Below are 25,710 nucleotides of genomic sequence, written 5' to 3'. Positions count from 1 at the left end.
CCCCTCCCTTCCCTATGTAATCCCTCCCTCTATTAACTCCCCTCCCTTCCCTATGTACTCCCCTCCCTTCCCTATGTAACTCCCCCCTCCCTTCCTATGTAACTCCCCCCTCCCTTCCCTATGTAACTTCCCCCCTCCTTCCCTATGTAACTCCCCCCTCCCTTCCCTATGTAACTCCCCCTCCCTTCCCTATGTAACTCCCCCCCTCCTTCCCTATGTAACCCCCTCCCTTCCCTATGTAACTCCCCTCCCTTCCCTATGTAACTCCCCTCCCTTCCTATGTAACTCCCCCCTCCCTATCGTACTCCCCCTCCCTTCCCTATGTAACTCCCCCTCCCTTCCCTATCTAACTCCCTCCCTTCCCTATGTAACTCCCCTCCATTTCCCTATGTAACTCCCCCCTCCCTTCCCTATGTAACTCCCCCTCCCTTCCCTATGTAACTCCCCCCTCCCTTCCCTATGTAACTCCCCCCTCCCCTTCCCTATGTAACTCCCCCTCCCTTCCCTATGTAACTCCCACCCTCCCCCCTCCCTTCCTATGTAACCCCCCTCCCTTCCCTATGTAAACTCCCCTCCCTTCCCCTATGTAACTCCCCTCCCTTCCCTATGTAACTCCCCCCTCCCTATGTAAACTCCCCCCTCCCTTCCCTATGTAACTCCCTCCCTTCCCTATGTAACTCCCCCTCCCTTCCCTATCTAACTCCCTCCCCTCCTCCCTATCTAACTCCCCTCCCTTCCCTATGTAACTCCCCCCTCCCTTCCCTATGTAACTCTCCCCTCCCTTCCCTATGTAACTACCACTCCCCCCTCCCTTCCCTATGTAACTTCCCCCCTCCTTCCTATGTAACTCCCCCCTCCCTTCCCTATGTAACTCCCCCCTCCCTTCCCTATGTAACTCCCCCCTCCCTTCCCTATGTAACTCCCCCTCCCTTCCCTATGTAACCCCCCTCCCTTCCCTATGTAACTCCCCCCTTCCCTATGTAACTCCCCTCCCTTCCCTATGTAACTCCCCCCCCTATGTAACTCCCCCCTCCCTATGTAACTCTCCCCCTCCCTTCCCTATGTAACTCCCCCCCTCCCTTCCCTATGTAACTCCCCCCTCCCTATGTAACTCCCCCCTCCCTATGTAACTCCCCCCTCCCTTCCCTATGTAACTCCCCCCTCCCTTCCCTATGTAACTCCCCCTCCCTTCCCTATGTAACTCCCCCCTCCCTTCCCTATGTAACCCCCCTCCCTTCCCTATGTAACTCCCCTCCCTTCCCTATGTAACTCCCCTCCCTTCCCTATGTAACTCCCCCCTCCCTATGTAACTCCCCCCTCCCTTCCCTATGTAACTCCCCCCTCCCTTCCCTATGTAACTCCCCCCTCCCTTCAATATGTAACTCCCCCCCTCCCTTCCCTATGTAACTCCCCCCTCCCTTCCCTATGTAACTCCCCCCTCCCTTCCCTATTGTAACTCCCCTCCCTTCCCTATTGTAACTCCCCCCTCCCTTCCCTATGTAACTCCCCCTCCCTTCCCTATGTAACTCCCCCCTCCCTTCCCTATGTAACTCCCCCCTCCCGTCCCTATGTAACTCCCCCCTCCCTCCCTATGTAACTCCCCCTCCCTTCCCTATGTAACTCCCCCCTCCCTTCCCTATGTAACTCCCCCTCCTTCCGTATGTAACTCCCCCCCTCCCTATGTAACTCCCCCCTCCCTTCCCTATGTAACTCCCCCCTCCCTTCCCTATGTAACTCCCCCTCCCTTCCCTATGTAACTCCCCTCTCCCTTCCCTATGTAACTCCCCTCCCTTCCCTATGTAACTCCCCTCCCTTCCCTATGTAACTCCCCTCCCTTCCCTATGTAACTCCCCTCCCTTCCCTATGTAACTCCCCTCCCTTCCCTATGTAACTCTCCCCTCCCTTCCCTATGTAACTCCCCCCTCCCTTCCCTATGTAACTCCCCCCTCCCTTCCCTATGTAACTCCCCCCTCCCTTCCCTATGTAACTCCCCCCTCCCTTCCCTATGTAACTCCCCCCTCCCTTCCCTATGTAACTCCCCCCCTCCCTTCCCTATGTAACCCCCCCTCCCTTCCCTATGTAACTCCCCTCCCTTCCCTATGTAACTCCCCCCTCCCTTCCCTATCTAACTCCCCTCCCTTCCCTATCTAACTCCCCTCCCTTCCCTATGTAACTCCCCTCCCTTCCCTATGTAACTCTCCCCTCCCTTCCCTATGTAACTCCCCCCTCCCTTCCCTATGTAACTCCCCCTCCCTTCCCTATGTAACTCCCCTCCCTTCCCTATGTAACTCCCCCCTCCCTATGTAACTCCCCCCCTCCCTTTCCCTATGTAACTCCCCCCTCCCTTCCCTATGTAACTCCGCTCCCTTCCCTATGTAACTCCCCCCTCCCTTCCCTATCTAACTCCCCTCCCTTCCCTATCTAACTCCCCTCCCTTCCCTATGTAACTCCCCTCCCTTCCCTATGTAACTCTCCCCTCCCTTCCCTATGTAACTCCCCCCTCCCTTCCCTATGTAACTCCCCCCTCCCTTCCCTATGTAACTCCCCCCTCCCTTCCCTATGTAACTCCCCCCTCCCTTCCCTATGTAACTCCCCCCTCCCTTCCCTATGTAACTCCCCCCTCCCTTCCCTATGTAACTCCCCCCTCCCTTCCCTATGTAACTCCCCCTCCCTTCCCTATGTAACTCCCCCCTCCCTTCCCTATGTAACTCCCCCTCCTTCCCTATGTAACTCCCCCCTCCCTTCCCTATGTAACTCCCCCCTCCCTTCCCTATGTAACTCCCCCTCCCTTCCCTATGTAACTCCCCCTCCCTTCCCTATGTAACTCCCCCCTCCCTTCCCTATGTAACTCCCCCCTCCCTTCCCTATGTAACTCCCCCCCTCCCTTCCCTATGTAACTCCCCCCCTCCCTTCCCTATGTAACTCCCCCCTCCCTTCCCTATGTAACTCCCCTACTCCCCCTCCCTTCCCTATGTAACTCCCCTACGTATGTAACTCCCCTTACATCCCTATATGTCTAGGGATGGATGCTGGCTCAGGAAATTGTTGGCCCACACAGTATAGTTCAGCCAGAGTTAAGGTGAGGAAACTAGAGTTGCGGGTGTTTTCATTTAGGCAGTGTCTGAGAGCCAAGTCAGACGCGACCATCAGAGTTTGCATGGATGTACATGTGTGAGAGTGGATCTGTATGTGTGTGTGTGCTCTAGTAAAACTGTGGGGAGTGAGTATGAGCAGGCAAGGTTGTCGGCAGGATTGGGAAAGGTGCCGCCAGAACCTACAACTCCATTGATGTTTGTGTGTTTGGTTACTAAGGATTAACTCTTTCCAGCATCCACGTTCAGAGTCCCTGATGAGAGGGAGCTAGGCGTCTCCTTAGCGACCGCCAGCGTAGGGGCGGGGCGAGAGCGCGCAGAGAATGGCCTGGCAGGAAAGTGGGTCATCCTGCCAGATTACGTCCCGTGTGGCCGGCTCTGTCCGCTCTGCCCCGTCTAACCAGGGGAGCAGAATAGGAGTCGCTGCTGTTTCACAGCCCTCCATGTCCTCTAGTCCCAGCTGTGGTTGACTTAATCAGAACATCCACTGGTTTTCTCCCAGCCAACGTTTCCCTTTTACAGGGAGCAAAGGCAATTAAAATGGCCAGGATTAGACTAAAGCGTCAGCAGGAGGCTCCTAATGCCCACTCCCAGATTGTGTGTGTGTGTGTGTGTGTGTGTGTGTGTGTGTGTGTGTGTGTGTGTATTAATTTGGTTGCTGGTGTTTGTGATCAGTTGATGAAACTGCATCCCCACCCGATAAGCAGTAGACACACACCATCACTGGACGGGTTGCTGCTATCCCAGGTTAGTAGGACACTAGACTCCGACGACAGTTCAGAGAGGGTTCAGGGGTCAGACAAGGGCCGCCCATTGGAGGAAACACCGTAGGCTGCAGTAGGGTGACCTAATGGGGGTCATGAGAATCATGGGAACTTGTCCAATAACATGGGCATGTCTGAAATTGCACCCTATTCCCTATATACAGTAGCTCACTACTTTTAGAGTACCATTAATGAGGGAATAGGGTGCCATTTGGGATGATGCAGGTGCATGCAGAATGCCTCTAGGGGTGGTGTGCTTGTTGTTCTTGGTGCATTGAGAAAACCCTGTTGTTTTCTCTAATGGATGGAGAGCCCCGCAAGCGGTGGAGGGGAGGCAGGTCTTCGGGGGCTTTAAATAGCTTCTTGAGAGGGAGGGAGACCGAGAGAGCTTGAGGCGTAAACAAAAACATGACTGTTTGTTCTAAAGCCTCTGTCTGGGTGGCCATCCACTAGCTCTGGGGAGATCGTCTACAGACCATGTCATAAGTTGAACTGCTGATGGCCTAGACCAGGGCTGCCCAAACCTCTTCATGGAGATCCACTGTCCTGTTGGTTTTCAGTCCAACCCTAATTTACCGTATCCGATTCAGCTAGTTAAGGTCTTGTTGAGCAGCTAATTAGTAGAATCAGGTGTGTTAAATTAGGGTTGGACTGAAAACCCACAGGACGGTAGATCTCCAGGAAGAGGGTTGGGCAGCTCTGGCCTAGACAGAACATCCACCCACAGGGTTGACTATATATAGACTCTCTTTACAGCCATCCATATTAGGCTCAGGATTTCAAAGATTTGCAATTTATTGACTTCGGCTGTCGGAGAGAACACGGAGGACGTGTCCTAGGAACCGATAGCATAGTTAGGTTCATAGATTTCAATCAGCTTATGGCTGTCGTCATGTTGACATGTCACCATAGCAACAGCGATTAACATCCCCTCGGCCTAACATAATCTCTCTGATGTTGAGTCGATATTTGAATCGACTCACATGTTGACTTGTGAAAGATCGGACCGATCCAGTTTGCCAAGTCAGATATACATAAATATCCTTTAACGGAATTGGTTAAGTTTTGCAAACCGATTTCCAAAATGGAGGTGCTTTGGGAGTAGGACAGAATTGGCGGACATAACTGCAGTGTTGTTTCCAGGGACATCAAAGGGAGGCCAGACTGTTCCTTTCTCCCCATTAACTCTACATCGGAGGGCATAATGGAGCCGTAATGGCCTCATTACTGGGAGAGAGACGACCCATTGTGGCTCTAGTTTCTCTCTATTCCACAGTAATGAGGAAGGAGAGGGGTCCCGGTCCCGCTCCTGAATTCATATTCATAGTTTTTTAAATTATTATTATTTTGTGGTCATAAGAAAGTAAGTAGTCATTTCCTCTGAGGAAGTAAAGGCAGTGTTCCATTGTCGAGTTATTTTTAAAGGGTCTTTGGTTCAGTGCATTTTTTGGACTTTAATAGAGAGAGGAATTCTGGGACATAGAATGAGCCAGCAAAGACTAGTGATCAGGGTGGCCTTGACCAGAGTGTGTCAGAGTAAACCCCCCCCCCCCCCCATTCCCCAATGTCCCTCCCAACCACGGACTAACCATAGAAATATAATAACTAGAACAGCTGTTTTTGGTATGACACTATGGTCAAGGATTCTATGATTGGGGCTGATAGCCACTCTACTTGACCAAAGCCCAATGTCTGATTCTGCAGGAGATTTCCAGAGAGGACATACAGTATTGGCTTGACCTGTTATATCTCCTAAATTGGAACAGATTGGATCCGAACCTCAGTGTGTGTAGTGTGTGTGTGTGTGTGTGTGTGTAGTATATGTGTGTGTGTATTATGTGTGTGTGTGTGTGTATTATCTGTGTGCGGAAGGAGAGAGTGCCAGGGCCCACTGCATCTCATCTTCTGGACAAGTGCTTAATCTGTGACCCAGCATAAGGGATTATTGGATGTGGGGGAAATGGACCTTGAGGTTCACCCAGGAGGTTTGCGGTTTGCTTCCCCTCTATGACTATTGGATAGTGTGTGTGGGGGGTAGGGGTGGAGGATGTGTGTGTGTGTGTGACGATATTCAACCTTCAGGAGCCTAGCTGTAGGGTTAAACTGCACTGCCCAGTGCTCAGCTCAGAGAGCCAGCCTGAGCCTCCATATGAAGATCTTTCCACCATCAGAGTCTGACTCCTGATGCCCTTCTGTAAAACACCTGTGTGTGCTCTGAAAGCCCCTTTCCTGGACAGTTGTGTGGCCCTGCTACAACAGACAGAGCACTAGGCTTTGTCCAGCTAGACACCAAGCATTTGAGCTGCATTAGGCCACGTGCATCAGAATTAATACCTTATTTAAGAGGATTCGGGGCAGATGGCGTCCCTTTGTTTGGGGATGTGTGTATTATTAGAAAATGAGATGAACAATAGTACATAGCAAATTAATTCAAATGAATTATGAATATGTTTTTTCTCTGTAATTCTTTGTCCAGCATGAAATATCTTATATTTTGTTAGGATGGGAAAGTTTGTAACCCCCCCATCCCCCAAACTGTAGGCATATACTACAGATCAAATAAAGCCTAGACTATTGTGTATTATTTTCTCTCTCTCTGTATCTCCTCTTCTCCCTCTCTCCTCTTCTCTCTCTCTCTCATACTCCCTGTAGATCACCCACTCTCTCTCTTTCTAGCCCTCTAGTCACCAGATGGAGAGTGGGCGGTGTGTTTTTGTGTGGTAGCTGCTGTGCGTTAGTGCAAGTGCATATGTGAGCGTTGACGTGTGTGTATTTTGTGTGTCAGTGCTGTGAGTTTGCACACTGGTGCATGTGTGTGCTAACAGATACAGCCTGCGGTGCAGTAACCTATAACCCTGGAGGGGTGACCACCTCACTATCTGTATCTCTCTCTCCTTTTTTCTCTCTTTCTCTTGTTTTCTTTCTCTCACCTGTGTGATATAGCTGTACACTCTTAGAAACAAAAGTGCTATATAGAACCTTAAAGGGTTCTTCTTCTGTCCAGAGAACCCCTTGAAGAACCCTTTTTGGTTCCTGGAACCCAAAATGTTTCTACCTGGAACCAAAGGGTTTTACCTGGAATAACAAAAAAAAATGGTTTACCCAATGGGGACAGCTGAAGAACCCTGTTGGAACCGTTTTTTCCAGAAGTGTATGGATGCTATGTGCCTGGAGGCCGGGATGGGTAACGTGATATACTATAAAATTGAATGGGCGCTCAAAAATCTGCCATGATCAACGTTTTTGTCCATCGCCAAATTGGGATTGCAAGTGACATACGGCTAAAGCGTTAGCTGGCATCGTTTAGGGACCACTAATCTGTGCAAAATCGGACAAGACCTTTGAATCTTGTAGCCTAGTATATACAGAGGAGCTAAGCTTGCAAGTGAGAGAGGGTGAGGGAGGGAGGGAGGGAGGGAGAGCGAGCGAGGGAGAGAGAGCAGTCAGAATCCAAAAGCCAGGGAGAAAAAGTATTCAAAGGAAAACATTCCAAATGGATGGGACGAAGCCAGTCATGGAGTCTACCACAGAGGAAAACCAAGAGGAGAGGGAAGAAAGCAAAGGTACGGAATGGTCGTTGTGATACGGAGCGTTTTTGCGCGTTTCAATCGTACTGTTAGACTACTGCGCGATTTCACCTACTTGCGATGGCTTCGCTTCACGTGACACAAAAGCGCTGTTTTCTCCTCCTGCACCATGGCTTGCGATGGCATGTGTTTTGTTATGAGCCTTTTGCAAATGACAAAGAATATTAAATGACATTATTTTGTGTGTGTGTGTGTGTGTGTGTGTGTGTGTGTCGCATCAACGTTGATTTTTATTTGGACATGTTTTGCTTGACCAAGACAGAGGGCTGAAGGCGCGCGCTCGGTTTTATGGAGCATAGTTAATGCCAATATGTCTTGCTTTGCTGGAGCCATGTAGAATCACCATTACCCTGTTTTTCAATCATGTGAAAATGATAAATGACTCGTGTGGCACATCAAAGGCGGGGTTGTCTCCATTGTATTGTCTCCTTTTTTATATATATATTTTTTGTCTCAGGTGCGCGTAATGGTCAGGTGCATGGACCACTGCTGCCGAGATTGGATCTCATCATTGCGAAATAGCCGTTTCACAAAGGGATTTTGCCATAGACGTGGTCGTCAATGTGACTGTCATTGTTGTCTTTGGTTTATGGAATAGATAAATTAGGATGTGGTTATTTTGTTCGAGTATAAGAGGATGCAGCGCAGTGCGCCCATATGTTGGCGAGCGTTGATATTTTTTAAATACATCAAAAAACCATCTATCTGGGAATAAGGGATCAGCGACACATAAACTGGGGTCCCTTTCCACTTGACACATACCAAGCTCGGTCCTCTCATTTCACATGATAACTCTCGTAAAAACGGCAGCTTTTGACCACCATTGGTCATGGAATGACAAATTATAAATAGTAGGCTATGCGCAAGGCATAATATTGTTTCCGCTATATGTTGGGTTGTCGTTGCCTTTGTCCAGCTACAAAGCAGGGGGTGGGGCCGACTCAATTTGCCCAATGTATAGGAATGTACATAGGGACTACATTTGTTTGTGATATAGGTTACTGGGGCAAAATAACACCCTTGCCCAGTCATTACCTCTCGGTAATCAGATAACTGGCAACATTATCCATCACCTCAATTAGGCTACACTATTTTGCAATCACTATTTCAATCAATCATTTTGATACAGACTATCCCTTGGCGCTACAGCCTACTAAATCTAATAGCAGCTGGTTCTATTACCTCCCTGTGGCTGAGGTCAGGAATTGAATGCACAAATCTGATCCTAAATCAGTTCTAGAGGGCAGTGCTATGTAGCAGCTAGTGTCCTCGGGGCTGCTTCTTTACCCTGCCACCCCATCCATCCTCCTGTTTCTAGCCATATAACGCTACAGTCTTCAAAAAAAGGGTTTCAAAAGGGTTCTTAGGCTGTCCACATAGGATAACCCTTTTTGGTTCCAGGTAAAACCCTTTTTGGTTCCAGTTAGAACCATTTTGGGTTCCTTGCAGAACCCTCTGTGGAAAGGGTTCTACACGGAACCCAAAATGCACTTATTTGGAACCAATTAACCAAAAGGGTTATACCTGGAACCAACAAGAGTTCTTCAAAGGGTTATCTTATGGGGACAGCCAAATAACACTTATGTTGTAGATGGCACCTTACTTTCCCGAACAGTGTACAACAGACACCAAGGCTTTCTCCCCATCCCCCATCCATTCAATACGTTGTTCAGATGTGGTTACATTTGAATATGTTTTACATAGCGATTTAAATTTAGTAGGCATACATGCTACATGTCATAAGGCTTGCCATAGCCAACAAATAGCCTACGTTGATCTAATCATAATAACTAACACTATAACATCAATGTTTGGGAGTAGTGAACAATACATATAGATTTTGCAGCAGCTTGGTGGTAGTTGAACTAAATTCAAATCTTGACAGTGTTTTCAAGTAGTTAATTCCTGTTTTGCCATGTATATAGAAGTGTAGCTAATTACAGGAGCTGCACACTACTGTTTTTGCAAGAAAAAAAGAAAATGGGTGAAGTAGGCTATAACATCCTTCCTTTTTCAGCATCAGACATGCCTAATTCTCACTTAAAACACAGTTTGTGTTTAATAGGCCAAATCACACAGGATGTTAACATCTGACTCCACAATGGTCTGTTCTTGCAACTTCTAGTCTATGACATTTCAGATTTAGATATTATAATTGATCAAAAAAGTAGTTTGGCAGTAGTGAACTACAATTTCAAAGTAACTTTAGTTAAGTCAACTATATTTTTCTTAACGGTAGCTTTAGTGTCGTTTAACTTCCTTGTGAAGTAACTGGTAGCTTGGTAAACTATATTTTAAGAGTAGCTTCCCCAATACTGTATAACATCTCCTTAGGAAGTTCTCCTGTGGTGAATCGTCTTACATGACACTTGCAGAACTAACGTTCTACAGGATATGTAGCTTATCTCTACGAAATGAATGTAACCTGATATCCTATGGATTGGTTAAGGGTATGGCTGTGGATGGCATTCACAGTGAGAGAAGGGGCCGTGTGGCTGGCAATGTCTTCACGATCTACAACTGGAGTATATTCTACAACTGTTGACGTTGCACCATAATCCTCAGCATCTCTAAGATGGAAGAGATTTATAGTGAGTAGGGCAAGCAGTTGAAGCTCTGCCATGTCATGTAAGAAGCTTGTGTGTTGTAAGTGCCTCGCCTCCATTGGGGATCCAACAACATCAGTTGCACAGTAACAGCTGTAGATTCGGGCAACCAGGCAGCCTCGAGGGATCGAACCAAAGCATTCTCGCAGGCCTAACACCTCAGTTGACGCATCCGTCACAATTCATAATGTAATCTGACCAAAGATGTGACCTGACATCAAAGCCCCTTACAATGTAGCCTATAAAACATCTCTGCTGACATCTGCCACGCCCGCCTTTCAGGCCGAAGACAAACTCAACCGCTCACATTGGCTGTGATTTCGAACACCCAGTTGGCATCCCTTCCTGTATTTCTGCCAAACCCCTTGAGGAGGCTAGGTGGGGTTTCAGTTGGGCTATATTGTACTCCAATATAGTAGAGGCTGTGAGAGCGAGAGAGTTTAAATTATTATAGGCTATATCCCTACTATTTGGACCTGTGGTGCCTCAGTACAGGGACTGGTCTCTGACCCTATTGTATGATACAGGATAGTTATTCTCTCTCCTCTTTCTCTCTCCTTTGGCCTTTCCCATTCCCTCCTCTTCCGCTCACTCTCTGTCACCATTTTTCGCTCGGTCAGTTCACCTACGTCTCCCCCTCCCTCTCTCTCCTTCTCTTTCTATCGATGATGTCAGACTGACTTAGCCAGGCATAAACCTCCTATTCTCCCTGTATCACACAGGAAAGGAGGGAGGGGGCAGGGGTAGTATGTTCTCCCTTACGTAACTCTCCGCTGCGTTGCCGTCCACGTCTTCAGATCACAACCGTGAGGGATTACATCATCACCACCACGGCGATGGGGCGTAACAGTGGAGCGCTGATGGGTTCCGTTTTAATATATGAGTCGTAGAACATTTCCTCACTTACCGTTCAAGCAGGCAGAACACTCGCAGCGCTATGCTCCCTTGTGCTAAACCCTCTACTGTACTGAACCTCTGTGTAAAGATTCTCAATGCAATGTATCCAACTGCAGCATAAGTGGATGCCATTGGAATGTAGCACTGTAGGTGGTGTGTGTGAAATTCCCTGGTTACATTCAGTGCTGTTACATGCACACAATAATGCAATAATGCAATAATGCAATTATTGTGGAATGTCAGATGAATAAAATAGTTTGATTAAAACGTTTACATGCTTTGGAAGAAGAACGATTTCCCTAATAATCCTCTTTACATGGACGCATGAAACCTGATGGCACTCGGATAATTACATGGACGCATGAAACCTGATGGCACTCGGATAAATGCAGAATATCGGCAATCAAAAGGAACATTCTAGCACAACGACCATGTTATTTTTGGAAAGCAGATTTTGATTCAGACATATAACGTTTGTATGTGAAAATTACACAGATCGAAAATATAAATGCAACATGTAAAGTTTTGGTCTCGTGTTTCATGAGCTGGAATTAAAGATCCCAGAAATTCACACACACAGTCGTTCCGTTCTCAGAAGGTTCAGGAAAGGTCCAGCTGAGGCCCTGTGTATCTAAAGGTCCCTCCCCTTCAGGAGACCTGTTGTTTGATAGACGTGCGGGGAGGTGGAGGTGGGAGTGAGAAGGGGCGAGGGAGGAGTGAGCAGGTTTCCTAGTTCTTTGTGTGTTGGCTTGGTATCTCTCTCATATCACCTGTAATAGGCAGGTCTCTCATTACAAAAAGGTGCTATCTAGAAGGGTTCTACCTGGAACCAAAAAGGGTTCTCCTATGGGGACAGCCAAAGAACCCATTCGGAACCATTTTTTCTGAGTGTACAGTGACGCCTTCACTTGGCAGGATTTTCATGCTGCTGGCTACATGGCGATTCTCTCTCTCCCCCCATCTTCCCCTTTCTTTTTCTCTGTTCATTTATTTGACCCAGTCTCTCCTAATGTCTCTCACTCTGTCGCTCTCTCTTTCATATCCCATCGCTCTTTCAGTCAGTCTGCTACATCCCTCTCTCACCCATTCACTGTCATCTCTTTCTCATCTCCACTATCTTAATTAACCTCCAAGGCCTTGAACAATTTCTCTCTTGCTCTCTCTGACACACACACACACACACGCTGTCAGCCTCCACCTGGGGAGTGTGTGTGTGTTCATTCATGCATGCATAAGATGTATTTTAGTGGGAGTATCCACGTGCAGCTCCTTAGGCTGTGTGTTTTAGTCCTTTTGTACGTGTCTGTGTGCATATTAGTGTGTTTATGCCGTGTGTTAATTTTGTCTACAGTATGCTCTGTATGTGGGTATATGAATAGCACTGAGTGACAGGTTGGAGCAGCATGCATTGTTCCAACGCAATGCCAACCTCCTGTCAGTCTCTTTGGCCCTCTTCCATCGCCTACTAATGCCCAATCTGCTCGCTCCACTCACATCCCATAAATCTCAGTGTGCCCGATTTAACTCTCGTCATCGTTAACGATGACATCAATACATCCAGGATCATAAAGAGAGACGGCCAATGTGATTTTGCCCAGTGACTACAAAGAGAGTGAAATGGAGCAAAAGACAAAGAGGACTATGGTGTATTAATGGAAACATTGAATGGAAATCTATTCTATGGAAATGGGCTCCATGAGACTGTGTGTTATTCCCTAATTGTTAGTAAAAACCATTCTCTCATGACTTTGGTTCACTTTGGTTCGCAATATAACATCATGTTGAAATAACCACCACTAAGAAAGGACAGGGGGCTCTCTGGCCAATCTCTGCTGTGGAGTCCATCTTTGATTCCATTGGCATCTGTACGAAATGGACTGGACTTCACATTGGGCTAGTGTCCATCCTTACCAGTGAGGTATGAACCTCCCTCCACTCACTCTGACCTGAAGAAGACATTGGTGGAAATGTAAATGCTTAATTTGACCATGTGAATGGCCATAATCACATGACAGGGGCAATGGAAAGGGCATTAGCTAAGTCTGTTACATAAGCCCATTGCCACTCCGATTCAGACTGTACCAGACCCTTTGGCTGGAGACTCAGACTTACATTTTGGTGAATTAATGCGACACCGCTGCAAACAATGCATGGAGCCGTACTTTCATGTAATGTCTCAGAGCAGAGGACCATAATCTTTACCTTGAGGATTGAGGGACAAGGTTAGACAACACTCTTACCCCTCTGGTTTCACCATAGGAATGATACTATGTGTGTGTGTATGTGTGTGTAAAAAAAAAAAAAGATTATCTAAATGTATTTGTCACATGTGCCGAATACAACAAGTTGTAGACGTTACCATGAAATGCTTACTTACGAGCCTTTACCCAACAATGCAGTTAAAAGGTATGAATATTGATAGAATAAAAGTAATAGATACACAAATATAGCAAAAAACAAAATAGTAACACAGTAAAATCGCACATTAAATAACAATAACGATGCTATGCTACATACAAGGAGTACCGGTACAGAGACAGTGTACTTGGGTACGAGGTAGTTGGTGTTTGATTAAATTACCAAGAAAGGCATTTCACTGTACTTGTGCATGTGACATTCAAACTTGGAACTTGATTGAGGTAATACAGTATGTACTGGAGGTCGACCAATTAATCGGAATGGCCGATTTTAATTAGGGCCGATATCAAGTTTTCATAACAATCGGTAATCGTCATTTTTGGACACCGATCAGGGCCGATTACATTGCACTCCACGAGGAGACTGCGTGGCAGGCTGACTACCTGTTATGCGATTGCAGCAAGGAGCCAAGGTAAGGTGATAGCTAGCATTAAACTTATCTTATAAAAAACGGTCCATCTTAACATAATCACATGGTTGATGATATTACTAGTTTATCTAGCTTGTCCTGTGTTGCATATAATCGATGCGGTGCCTGTTAATTTATCATTGAATCACAGCCTACTTCGCCAAACAGGTGATTTAACAAGCGCATTCGCGAAAAAAGCGAATGCACCAATGTGTACCTAACCATAATCATCTACACCTTTCTTAAAATCAATACACAAGTATATATTTTTAAACCTGCATATTTAGTTAATATTGCCTGCTAACATGAATTTCTTTAAACTAGGGAAATTGTGCCACTTCTCTTGTGTTCTGTGCAACAGAGTCCGGGTATATGCAGCAGTTTGGGCCACCTGGCTCGTTGCGAACTGTGTGAAGACTATTTCTTCCTAACAAAGATAGCCAACTTCGCCAAACACAGGATGATTTAACAAAAGCGCATTTGCGAAAAAAGCACAATCGTTGCACAAATGTACCTAACCATAAACATCAATGCCTTTCTTAAAATCAGTACACAGAAGTAAATATTTTTAAACCTGCATATTTAGTTAAAAGAAATTCATGTTAGCAGGCAATATTAAACTAGGGAAATTGCGTCACTTCTCTTGCATTTCATTGCATGCAGAGTCGGGGTATATGCAACAGTTTGGGCCGCCTGGCTCGTTGCAAACTAATTTGCCAGAATTTTATGACATAACATTGAAGGTTGTGCAATGTAACAGCAATATTTACACTTATGGATGCCACCCGTTAGATAAAATACGGAACGGTTCCGTATTTCACTGAAAGAATAAACGCTTCGTTTTTTTTCTTCTCAAAATGCTAGTTTCTGGATTTGACAATATTAATGACCTAAGGCTCGTATTTCTGTGTGTTATTAGGTCTATGATTTGATAGAGCAGTCTGACTTAGCGGTGGTAGGCAGCAGCAGGCTCGTAAGCATTCATTCAAACAGCACTTTACTGCGTTTGCCAGCAGCTCTATTACGACTTTTATGACTTCAAGCCTATCAACTCCCGAGATTAGGGTGGCAATACTAAAGTACCTATTAGAGCATCCAATAGTCAAAGGTATATGAAATACAAATGGTATAGAGAGAAATAGTCCTATAATAACTACAACCTAAAACTTCTTACCTGGGAATATTGAAGACTCATGTTGAAAGGAACCACCAGCTTTCATATTGTCTCATGTTCTGAGCAAGGGACTTAAACATGAGCTTTTTTACATGGCACATATTGCACTTTTACTTTCTTCTCCAACACTTCTGTTTTTGCATTATTTAAACCAAATTGAACATGTTTCATTATTTACTTGAGACTAAATAGATTTTATTGATGTATTATATTAAGTTAAAATAAGTGTTCATTGTTCATTCAGTATTGTTGTAATTGTCATCATTACAAATATGTATATAAAAAAAATATGTAAAAAAAAATGGTCAGATTAATCGGTATCGGCCTTTTGTTGGTCCTCCAATAATCGGTATCGGTGTTGAAAAATCATAACCGGTCGACCTCTAGTATGTAGATTTGTGTGCTCGGCCCTCCATTTCCTGTAGTCTACGATTAGCTCCTTTGTCTTGCTGACGTTGAGGGAAATGTTGTTGTTCTGGCACCACACTGCCAGGCAGGTTTCTGACCTCCTCCCTATAGGCTGTGTAATTGTCCTCGGTGATCAGGCCTACCACCCCGTCATGTCATCAGCAAACTTAATGATGTTGTTGGAGTTGTGTGCGACCACGCAGTCGTGGGTGAACAAGGGAGTACAGGAGGAGACTCAGCACAAACCCCTGCGGGGCCCCTGTGTTGAGGTTCAGCATGGCGGATGGGCCGCCCGTCAAAGTCCAGTATCCAATTGCAGAGGGAGGTGTTTAATAATAGGGTCCTTATCTTAGTGATGAGCTTGGAATGCACTATGGTGTTGAACACTGAGATGTAGTCAATGAACAGCATTTTCACGTAGGTGTTCCTTTTGGCCAGGTGGGAATGGGCAGTGTGGACGCAATCTCTATTGCACTCATCTGTGGATCTGTTGGGGCGGTATGCGAATTTGAGTGGGTCCAGGGTGTCTGGGATGATGGTGTTGATGTGAGCCATGACCAACCTTTCAAAGCATTTCATGCATTTCATGACTACAACTGTGAGTGCTAAGGGGCAATAGTAATTTAGACTGGTTAACTTGGCATTTTTAAGCACAGGGACTATGGTGGTTTGCTTGAAACAAGTGGGTATAACAGACTGGATCAGGAAGAGTTGAAAATATCAGTGAAGAAACTTGCTACAATCCGTCTGGCCCTGCGGCATTGTGAATGTTAACCTGTTTAAAAGACTTACCCACGTCGGCTATGGAGAGCGTGATCACACTGTTGTCCGGAACTGCTAGTGCTCTCACGCATGGTTCAGTGTTACACGCATATGCTTCGAGACGTGTGTGTGTGTGTGTGTGTGTGTTTAGCTGCTTAGGCCATGTGTACTTTGTATTTGTATGTTTACGTGATTTCCCAGCTATCACATAACATTCTGAGAACCATATGTTTCTTAGAGCTTGGTGAGAGTGTGGTTGTCTTATGGTTATTTTGCATACAACCTCCCCACGATGTTTCTGGGAATGGTGCAGGATACCCAGCTAGCACATAATGTTCTGAGAACCATATGTTTCTTAGGTGTGAATTTCTGTATAACGTTTCCTACAGGTTTCTCAAATTGTTCCAAGAACGCTAAGAAACAATGTTCTTTGTTGGAATTTTAGTACTTTAGCATAACGCAAGAAAACATTAGTAACTTCCAAAAAATATGATTTAAAAAGATGTACATTCTATTCTCAGAGTTAGCAAAACTCTCTATCCTCTGTCTTGTTAAGTATTTTCAGGTGTGTTGGCCGCACACACTAATTGGCCACATCTGATCCTTTGAATAAACTAAAACGAACAGCTTTGAGTTGAAAAAAATAACATGGCGTTCTAGCTCCATCCTGGTGGCTCAGTGGACTAATTCCATGGATAGAGAGCAGAAGATCATAGGTTAAAATCTCACTGATGCTGTGCCAGAATCAACAATAAATGTTTGAATGATTAATGCCTAAGCAAATGAATGAATAAAACCTTCCAGGAAAACGTTCAGGTAACCATAGCAAGTTGTTCTCAGAATCTCCCTGCAATGTAAAAATGTATGTTCCCAGAATAGGCTGAATGTTCTCAGTTTTACCGGTCAGGAAAAGTATGGCTTCGTTCCCAGAATCAATGAGAAACCAAAAACGTACATTCACACAACTTCCAAGAAACCAAATGTGCTAGCTGGTTATATGCGATTTATAGGTGCCTGACTACATAGAGCTAGTTCTCTGTGTGCATATGTGTATGGTTGTATATTAATGTGTGCATAAGTGTATGATGGGAGTCCCCTGCACAGCTGGCTAGGTTTATCCCAGATTTCCCATAACAGTACACTGGCTGATGGGGGTGGACAGGCAGGCAGGCAGGCAGGAAGGGGGACATACGGGCAGGGATACAGGCAGGCAGAGAGACAGGCAGGCAGGAAGGGGGACAAACAGGCAGAGAGACAGGCAGGCAGGGATACAGGCAGGCAGCTAAAGAGCGAAGGCTACAGTAAGTGCACAGGGTTAGGGATCACTGCTGGGATAAAGTATTTATCAAATTATAGGAGTGTCGTAGACAAGTGCTGAGATGGGATTTAAAAGCTGTACACTTCATTACACTTAATTATGCGTGAGCAGGTACGGACCTTGTCGCCTAGCGTCCTTCATATTAATGCCGGACCAGGGTAAGAACTTGGCTATAGGATGCAGACCAGATCAGGGTCAGGTGGAAAAGGTTCTCTGGATATGGAAGAGAAGTTTGATGGAGGTCACTTTTCACGTGATCCTTTAAGCTGTACCGTCCTTTGATATCCGACAGAAACATGCTGTCACGTGTCGTTAGAACCGTTGGATTTCACTATTTATTTGGTCTATATCGTTGTGCTTGGCAGTTGTAGAATAGGGCTATAACATACTGCTACATGAGAAACACGGAGTAGCCTAAAATATCAGAACATGCTGAAAGTATTAGTCATCATTTATCAAAATTCAGCTAATCTCTAATCATGACACGTGTCGGGTGCCTGTTTTCCACCCCGAACCTGTTCACTTTTTAAACAGATGGGGTTTCTCTTTCATCGACGCCTCATTGAAGGAGCCATTTCTTTCCTGCTGTAGAAAGGACATGTGTCTCTCTTTGGTGATCCACACAGCTCTGTTGGGAGTCTTCCCACAATGCAATCAATGCAAGAGGAAGTTGTCCTATAATGAATATGGAGCTAAACTGGAATAGCCCCTGAGGCAAGAGAACAGACTGGCGGTGAAATATTCACAAGGCTAGTCATTATAACCGACTTTATTAGGCGCTAAAACGAGTCAATGTACAGTTGTGTCACTGTAACATTTCATCATCATGTCTCGTAATAGTTAGTAATGTGTCATATTACTAAAGGTGTCATTTACTAAATGTGTCATAACGTGACTCATAATTTGGAGCAGGAAAATCCCCTTGGAAAAGTATCAAGTACAGAAGCTATTTTAAATAGGTGTCTTTTTTTCAGAGCTTTCTACCCATCAACATATGAATGTTAAAGTGGCTTTTCCTCTGGCTGTGGATGCCCCATTTTCCAAATGGGATAAAAACCAATCACCAATCACTTGACTAATGAATAATGGATGTAGGCGTAGTCACAGAGCCGCAGTTCTCTCTGTCTGTCGTCTCTCTAACAACAGGTTTTGTGTACTCTCACAGCTGGTCCCAATTCCCCCCTAACCATCCTTACCCCTTCCATGTTTGCAGATCTGAAGGCTCTGGATAGGTGTGTAGTGGTGGAGATATATTGCTTCCATCTTATAGATCTGCATTGAAGTGCCAAAGGAAAGGGGTAGAGAGTGAATTGGGACCGGCTGACAAGAGTGTTCAGACCACTTTTGGACCACGCACATTCTCCTCTACCTCGTTCAGACCACGCTCAGGTTGAGGTTCGGAGTCATGTCCCCATCCCTGAGCCCTCTGCTCTGACCCCCGAGGGGGAGTTCATGTCCTTCTGCTGTGTACGCGTGGGAAGGGAAGCGAGGAGCTGTGGAGGGATGTAGTCAGCTAGCTACAGGCTCCGCTCAACTGGGTCGTGGGTAACATGCTGCCATGGCAACCACTATTCACTGGCCCCCGGGACAAAAAAAAAGTGCTCTTTGCTTTCTCTCTCTCTCTCTCTCTCTCTCTCTCTCTGATTTTCTGTCTCTCCCCCCTCTCTTACATCACAAAGCAGTAGGCTGAACTTCTTGACAGCAGAACCACTGAGAGGGGTTGTTTGTGAGAGCCTTTGGAGGCCCTTGCTATTCTCTCACTGCTGGCAGAAATATAGGCCACAAACGACAGACAGTTTCCTATTTTGCCATTGTAATTCTCCAACTGAGCCTCGTAGGCTCCCATACTTCACCAAACGTTATACTTAAGCAATAAGGCCCAAGGGGGTGTGGTATATGGCCAAGGGCTGTTCTTATGAACAACGCAACACAGAGTGCCTGGATACAACCCCCGAGGTTCCTTATTGCTATTATAAACTGGTTACCAACGTAATTACTAGAGTAAAAAAAAATGTTTTGTCATATCCAGCTGTCAGCCAACCAGTTTATAATTGTAAATATAGGCAAGTCAGTTAAGAACACATTCTTATTTTCAATGACGGCCTAGGAACAGTGGGTTAACTGCCTGTTCAGGGGCAGAACGACAGATTTGTCTGAATTGGTTGAAGGTTGGTTGTATAAAAGTGTCAGATTCCACCCAAACAACATGGGAATCATTGAAGGTGGAGAATTAGACATAGCCTTGTGTCTGTTCTGAGGTCTCTGTCCATAGCTCTACTGGGCATATAGATATGTAGCCTTGTGTCTGGTCTGAGGTCTCTATCCATAGTTCTATTGGGCATATAGATACAGGGGGGCAAAAAAAGTATTTAGTCAGCCACCAATTGTGCAAGTTCTCCTACTTAAAAAGATGAGAGGCCTGTAATTTTCATCATAGGTGCACTTCAACTATGACAGACAAAATGAGAAAAAAAAATCCTGAAAATCACATTGTAGGATTTTTATGAATTTATTTGCAAATTATGGTGGAAAATAAGTATTTGCTCACCTACAAACAAGCAAGATTTCTGGCTCTCACAGACCTGAAACAAAATTGTAGACCTGCACCAGGCTGGGAAGACTGAATCTGCAATAGGTAAGCAGCTTGGTTTGAAGAAATCAACTGTGGGAGCAATTATTAGGAAATGGAAGACATACAAGACCACTGATAATCTCCCTCGATCTGGGGCTCCACGCAAGATCTCACCCCGTGCGGTCAAAATGATCACAAGAACGGTGAGCAAAAATCCCAGAACCACGCGGTGGGACCTAGTGAATAACCTGCAGAGAGCTGGGACAGTAACAAAGCCTACCATCAGTAACACACTACGCTGCCAGGGACTCAAATCCTGCAGTGCCAGATGTGTCCCCCTGCTTAAGCCAGTACATGTCCAGGCCCGTCTGAAGTTTGCTAGAGAGCATTTGGATGATCCAGAAGAAGATTGGGAGAATGTCATATGTTCAGATGAAACCAAAATATAACTTTTTGGTAAAAACTCAACTCGTCGTGTTTGGAGGACAAAGAATGCTGAGTTGCATCCAAAGAACACCATACCTACTGTGAAGCATGGTGGTGGAAACATCATGCTTTGGGGCTGTTTTTCTGCAAAGGGACCAGGACGACTGATCCGTGTAAAGGAAAGAATGAATGGGGCCATGTATCGTGAGATTTTGAGTGAAAAGCTCCTTCCATCAGCCAGGGCATTAAAGATGAAAGTTGGCTAGGTCTTTCAGTATGACAATGATCCCACACACCGCCCGGGCAACGAAGTAGTGGCTTCGTAAGAAGCATTTCAAGGTCCTGGAGTGGCCTAGCCAGTCTCCAGATCTCAACCCCATAGAAAATCTTTGGAGGGAGTTGAAAGTCCGTGTTGCCCAGCAACAGCCCCAAAACATCACTGCTCTAGAGGAGATCTGCATGGAGGAATGGGCCAAAATACCAGCAACAGTGTGTGAAGACTTACAGAAAACGTTTGACCTCTGTCAATACTTATTTTCCACCATTATTTGCAAATAAATTCATTAAATATCCTACAATGTGATTTTCTGGATTTCTTTTCCTCATTTTGTCTGGCATAGTTGAAGTGTACCTATGATGAAAATTACAGGCCTCTCTCATCTTTTTAAGTGGGAGAACTTGCACAATTGGTGGCTGACTAAATACTTTTTTGCCCCACTGTATATAGCCTTGTGTCTGTTCTGAGGTCTCTGTCCATAGCTCTATTGGGCATATAGATATATAGCCTTGTATCTGGTCTGAGGTCTCTGTCCATAGCTCTATTGGGGCCCTGTAGTTCTCATATTTCACCCCAGAGAGAAGCAGGGCAAAGTGAGAGAGATGGACTCGACCTCGCTCTGTCACCTAAATTCGCCTATAATGAATAGCCCCATCGATTTCCATTCTGGTCCGCCGAGGCCGTCCGCTCATGCCTGTCTGTTTCCCATTAGTGCACTTTAACTGTGATGATAAACAGTCAGCTCAGCTGGCATTGCCACAGGCAGCATAGCCCCGGATGAGGCCCCTAGTTTAAAGCAGGAAGTGGAGTAGTAATGGAACATTCCATTTGACAAGGGGGCACAAGACTCAGGTGGGCCCGACCTGTTTGTCCGATTTTGACAAACCCCCTTTGAGTTCTGGTCGTCTAGCCAGGTTCTTTTCTCAGATGTTGCATGTTCAGGCCCACAGTTTAAAGCAGAATGTGGACCATTCCATTTGACGAGGGGGCACAAGACTGAAGGGGGCCCGACCTGTTTGTCCCATTTCGACCAATCCCTTTTGAGCTCTGCCAGGATGGTTGTCTTTTGAGATGGAAGTAAACCATTTCATTTGTCCTTTTGACTCGGGGCACAAGTCAGGGGAACCAGACCGAGTTGTTCCATATCGACCAACCCATTTGGCGTTCCGTCATTTAGCCTGGTTTTCCGCAGAGATGGGAGTTAGTAGTTAGTGGCCCCTACACGGCCATCCATGCCATGCCTTGGTACTTCATTAACATTAATGGGATAGAGATCCATTATGCAACGCTCGCTCTCGCTCCGTCTCCATACTCTTATGCAACCAACCAACGCCTCATCTTGGAGTCTCAGCTTCTCGCTCAGCAGCAGCTGCATCTTAGGTTTAACCCCTTGTGTTTTCTGGATAAGCCAACCTTAGTGCTGTCTGGAAGTATTACTATTATGCCTAGCATGCAGACAAGATTCTGTCGCACTCTTATCTCAATGCCTGTGGCAAACTGTTGATATCCAGTTGATGTTGAAGTCCATAGTCCTGTGAATCGTCAGTTGGAAGCAACACTAGTGAGGACGACTAAATGCTTTGCCTGATATTATGGGATGGCATTGATGTTGGCCTGTGGATGTCATTAACAGTCAACTCTGTCACCCATCACTATAGCAACGGAATAGCCTATAGGCCCCTTCTTTTCAGTCGGGTTCTGTCCCGACATTCATTTTAGCCTCTTCAATTAAGTACGACAAATAAACTATGGCTACATCCTCCTCCAAAATGGAAAATGTATAAAATCACAATGCATTTGTTTATTTGGAGGAATAACTGTGAAAGAAAGAGCCGTAACACTCCTGGAGATATTTGAGAGTCTGTAATTAGTGTGAGAGATGGCAATTGGAGCAGGTTGTCATGGAAACAGTGGCACATGTAAGAGTGCGATATCTTCCCAGATGTAACATCCCACGTTTGCAATGCTATTTATAACGGGCAGTTACATAAGCCTTAAGCACTTTGTGTTCAATGTAATGTGTTTTCCTTCGTTCTCGCTTTTCCCCTCTAACAACACTGCTGTTGCCTCCTCTGAGGAACCAGCAACCATAGCACTGTCAAACCCGCTCCACTGCCTCCCACAATGGTCCTTCATTACAACCCTGCCCGTAACTCTTTGTGAGCTTATCACAGTGCACTGCCGATGCGACGTCAGATTGAATGGTCTTGAAACAAAACAAATAGAATAGAATCCATGGCTACGCTATAGAGTTTTGATTTTGTGGAGTTTTGTAGCTGCCATTGGCAAAGCAAAATATCAGGGTACCATTGACTCACCATATGACACAGTACTATTTAATATAGTAAACCCCTCAAAACTCTCTCATCCTGCCTGTGTTGAACTAGTAGTGTCCATTTAGATGGTATGACTGGGTGCTGTGCACAGAGGACTGGTCAGGGATCTAGTGTAGCAATGCTTGAAGTCAAAGGTCAACTCTAGCATCTCGTGGTGCTAGCACTGGTTAGCGTTGGTTCTGTATTCATTCTATGAACATCCAGCAGGAGATCTGACCACTCTGTGTGCTGGGGAGGATTTGAACTAGCCGCAGTTCCACACATCTGGGTCGTGTTCATTATGGCACACCGTAGAAAAACACGTTGCAATGGAAAACGAAAACAAGCTGAAAATGAAAAAAGTTCAGGTAGTCCCTCCCTGTTTGTCTGTTTTCTCCCGTTTGGTGCCTAATGAACACGGCCCAGGTCTGTTTGCCTGTGGCCCAGAAACCACTGCTCTGACAATAAGTAGCAATCATTTATTTAGAATTAGACCGTGCATTATTTATGCCATTGGTTAAAAGGGTTTTCATTTAGAATTAGACGGTGCATTATTCATGCCATTTGGTCAAAAGGTTTCTCTATGAAGACAAAGGAAAGGGATTCTTTTTGGGGGGAAGTAGAGGGGAAGATGGGAGCTTGTACTAACGAACACATGTCAAATTGAACACTCCTGGGTGCTTGAGCATGTCAATTCTAACTGGGAAAGTTGCAATGATGAAGTGAAAATGTTTCCAATATGGTTGAGATGGATGAAGAAAAGACATGTTGTGGCTCTTGGTTGGAGGCAATGAGACTACCGTATCAACTTTACTGTAAATGTGAGTTGGTTGTTTCTGTTAAGCATTGTTTACTCAACACAGGTTAGCAAGAATGCTAATCCTCAAGGGTTTCAGGCTACAGCATACAGTGAATCCCTTTCTCAGTCAGATATGACATGGGCTGCTAAATCGGATCGCATTTATGAATTCACTAATTCATGATTAATTAAGCAGTGACCGTTGCTCTCCAGGACAAATACATACATAGTATAGTTGCAATGTGTGCCTACATTATAATGTAGCAAGAGGCTGAGTTCTAGGCTAATGTAGCTCAACAACAAAAACGTTGACCAACTGTGTAATTCTTTGCTCCTTCTCAGCAAGGTGCTCTCTGTCTCCCTCTGCAGGTTGCTTCGAATGCTGCATCAAGTGTCTGGGCGGCGTGCCCTACGCCTCGCTGGTGGCCACCATCCTCTGTTTCTCGGGCGTGGCTCTGTTCTGCGGGTGTGGTCATGTGGCGCTGACCGGCACACTGACCATGCTGGAGAACCACTTCTCCCAGATCACCACTGACCACGCCACCCTCACCATCGTGTAAGTTGTGTGTGTGTGTGTGTGTGTGGTGTGTGTGTGTGGTGGGGGGGGGGGGGGGGGAGTGGTGTGGTAGTGTGTGTGTGGGAGAGAAATGGGAGATACATACAGAGAAAGTAAGATCCCTATGTCTTTACCTATATGTCAACCTTTACTGTTTTGTAAAGATATGTCTTTGAAGTCTTATCCAGGTTATTCAATACGAATGTGCCCGTTTTCACATTGTTTACTGTATCCGTCCGAGAAGGATCCAGACCATGCAGTACGTCATCTATGGCATCGCCTCCTTCTTCTTTGTTTATGGGATCATCCTGCTGGCTGAGGGCTTCTACACCACCAGCGCCGTCAAGAAGGAGCTGCAGAGCCAGTTCAAGACCACCGTGTGTGGCCGCTGCATCACAGCCACGGTGAGACATGAATACACACACACACACCCATATGGTCACACACAAATATGGTCACGCATGCATGTATACACACACACACACACACACACACATATTGCACTCATGAATACATGCACACACGTACAACCACACACATGCTGTGCATGCATTCACACACATACAGCTGTACACAAACCCTGGAGGGTAACTGGCACAGTTTGTCCTCTCTAGCCTGTTCAGTGTAATTGCTGCAGATGTCCAGTAACATCAGCCTTTAAGGCTGCTATGAGGACGGTTGTATTCTCCCGAGTGTCGCCAAGCTAACGTCGTATGAAACTGTCTCCTCCCTTCTAACCAGGTACTGTGTCATGTATCAGGGTAATGTGGATGACGATATGGTGACGAGGAGAATGACGAGCTTGGTTTTAAATCTCCTCGGTCATTAGGTGACGTTGTATTGAGGGATAGTTATACACAGTACAGTGTTTTGTGTAGCAGTAGATTACAATGACGGTAAATGGCGATGATCAAATTCTATTAGACACGTACACATTTTTAGCAGATGTTACTGCGGGTGTTGCGAAATGCTTGTGTGATGATTGACGATAACGATGATGACGAGGATGATGATGATGTCACTAACTCCTCTCTCTCTCTCTCTCTCTTCATCAGTTTGTGTTCCTTACGTATATCCTGGGCCTGGCCTTCCTGGGGATCTTTGGCTTCTCAGCCATCCCAGTCTTCCTCTTCTACAACATGTGGACTACCTGTGCTGCCATGAAGTCCCCCATCGCCAACATCACCGATCCGGACTCCATCTGTGTGGACGTCAGGCAGTACGGTGAGTGTCACTCAGTAACACACACACACACACACACACTGATCCGTGTGATTACGTCAACCTGGTTCATGAGTTTACACACACATACACACATATTTCTTCCTAG

At 45.7% G+C, this 25,710-nt stretch overlaps 1 protein-coding gene across 4 annotated transcripts in view; it reads left to right on the top strand.

Annotated features, from left to right (window-relative positions):
• The window catches only part of LOC109906727 (neuronal membrane glycoprotein M6-b-like), a 34,958-nt gene that overhangs the window by 3,125 nt on the left and 6,123 nt on the right, over nucleotides 1-25,710 (top strand). For 2 of the 4 annotated variants that reach the window (XM_020504590.2, XM_020504591.2), the window contains exons 1-4: nucleotides 6,475-7,419; nucleotides 24,194-24,380; nucleotides 24,625-24,784; nucleotides 25,436-25,604. In XM_020504590.2, the coding sequence (XP_020360179.1) occupies nucleotides 7,350-7,419; nucleotides 24,194-24,380; nucleotides 24,625-24,784; nucleotides 25,436-25,604 (586 nt within the window). In that variant the 5' untranslated portion in view covers nucleotides 6,475-7,349. Of the gene's footprint in view, nucleotides 1-6,474; nucleotides 7,420-24,193; nucleotides 24,381-24,624; nucleotides 24,785-25,435; nucleotides 25,605-25,710 lie in introns of those variants that run through there. The other 2 variants (XM_020504592.2, XM_031792500.1) reach the window with 1 other exon arrangement.

Source organism: Oncorhynchus kisutch, linkage group LG16 (genome assembly GCF_002021735.2).
Source record: "Oncorhynchus kisutch isolate 150728-3 linkage group LG16, Okis_V2, whole genome shotgun sequence".
Lineage (NCBI taxonomy): Eukaryota > Metazoa > Chordata > Actinopteri > Salmoniformes > Salmonidae > Oncorhynchus > Oncorhynchus kisutch.
This window is presented reverse-complemented; position numbering and strand designations above follow the sequence as displayed.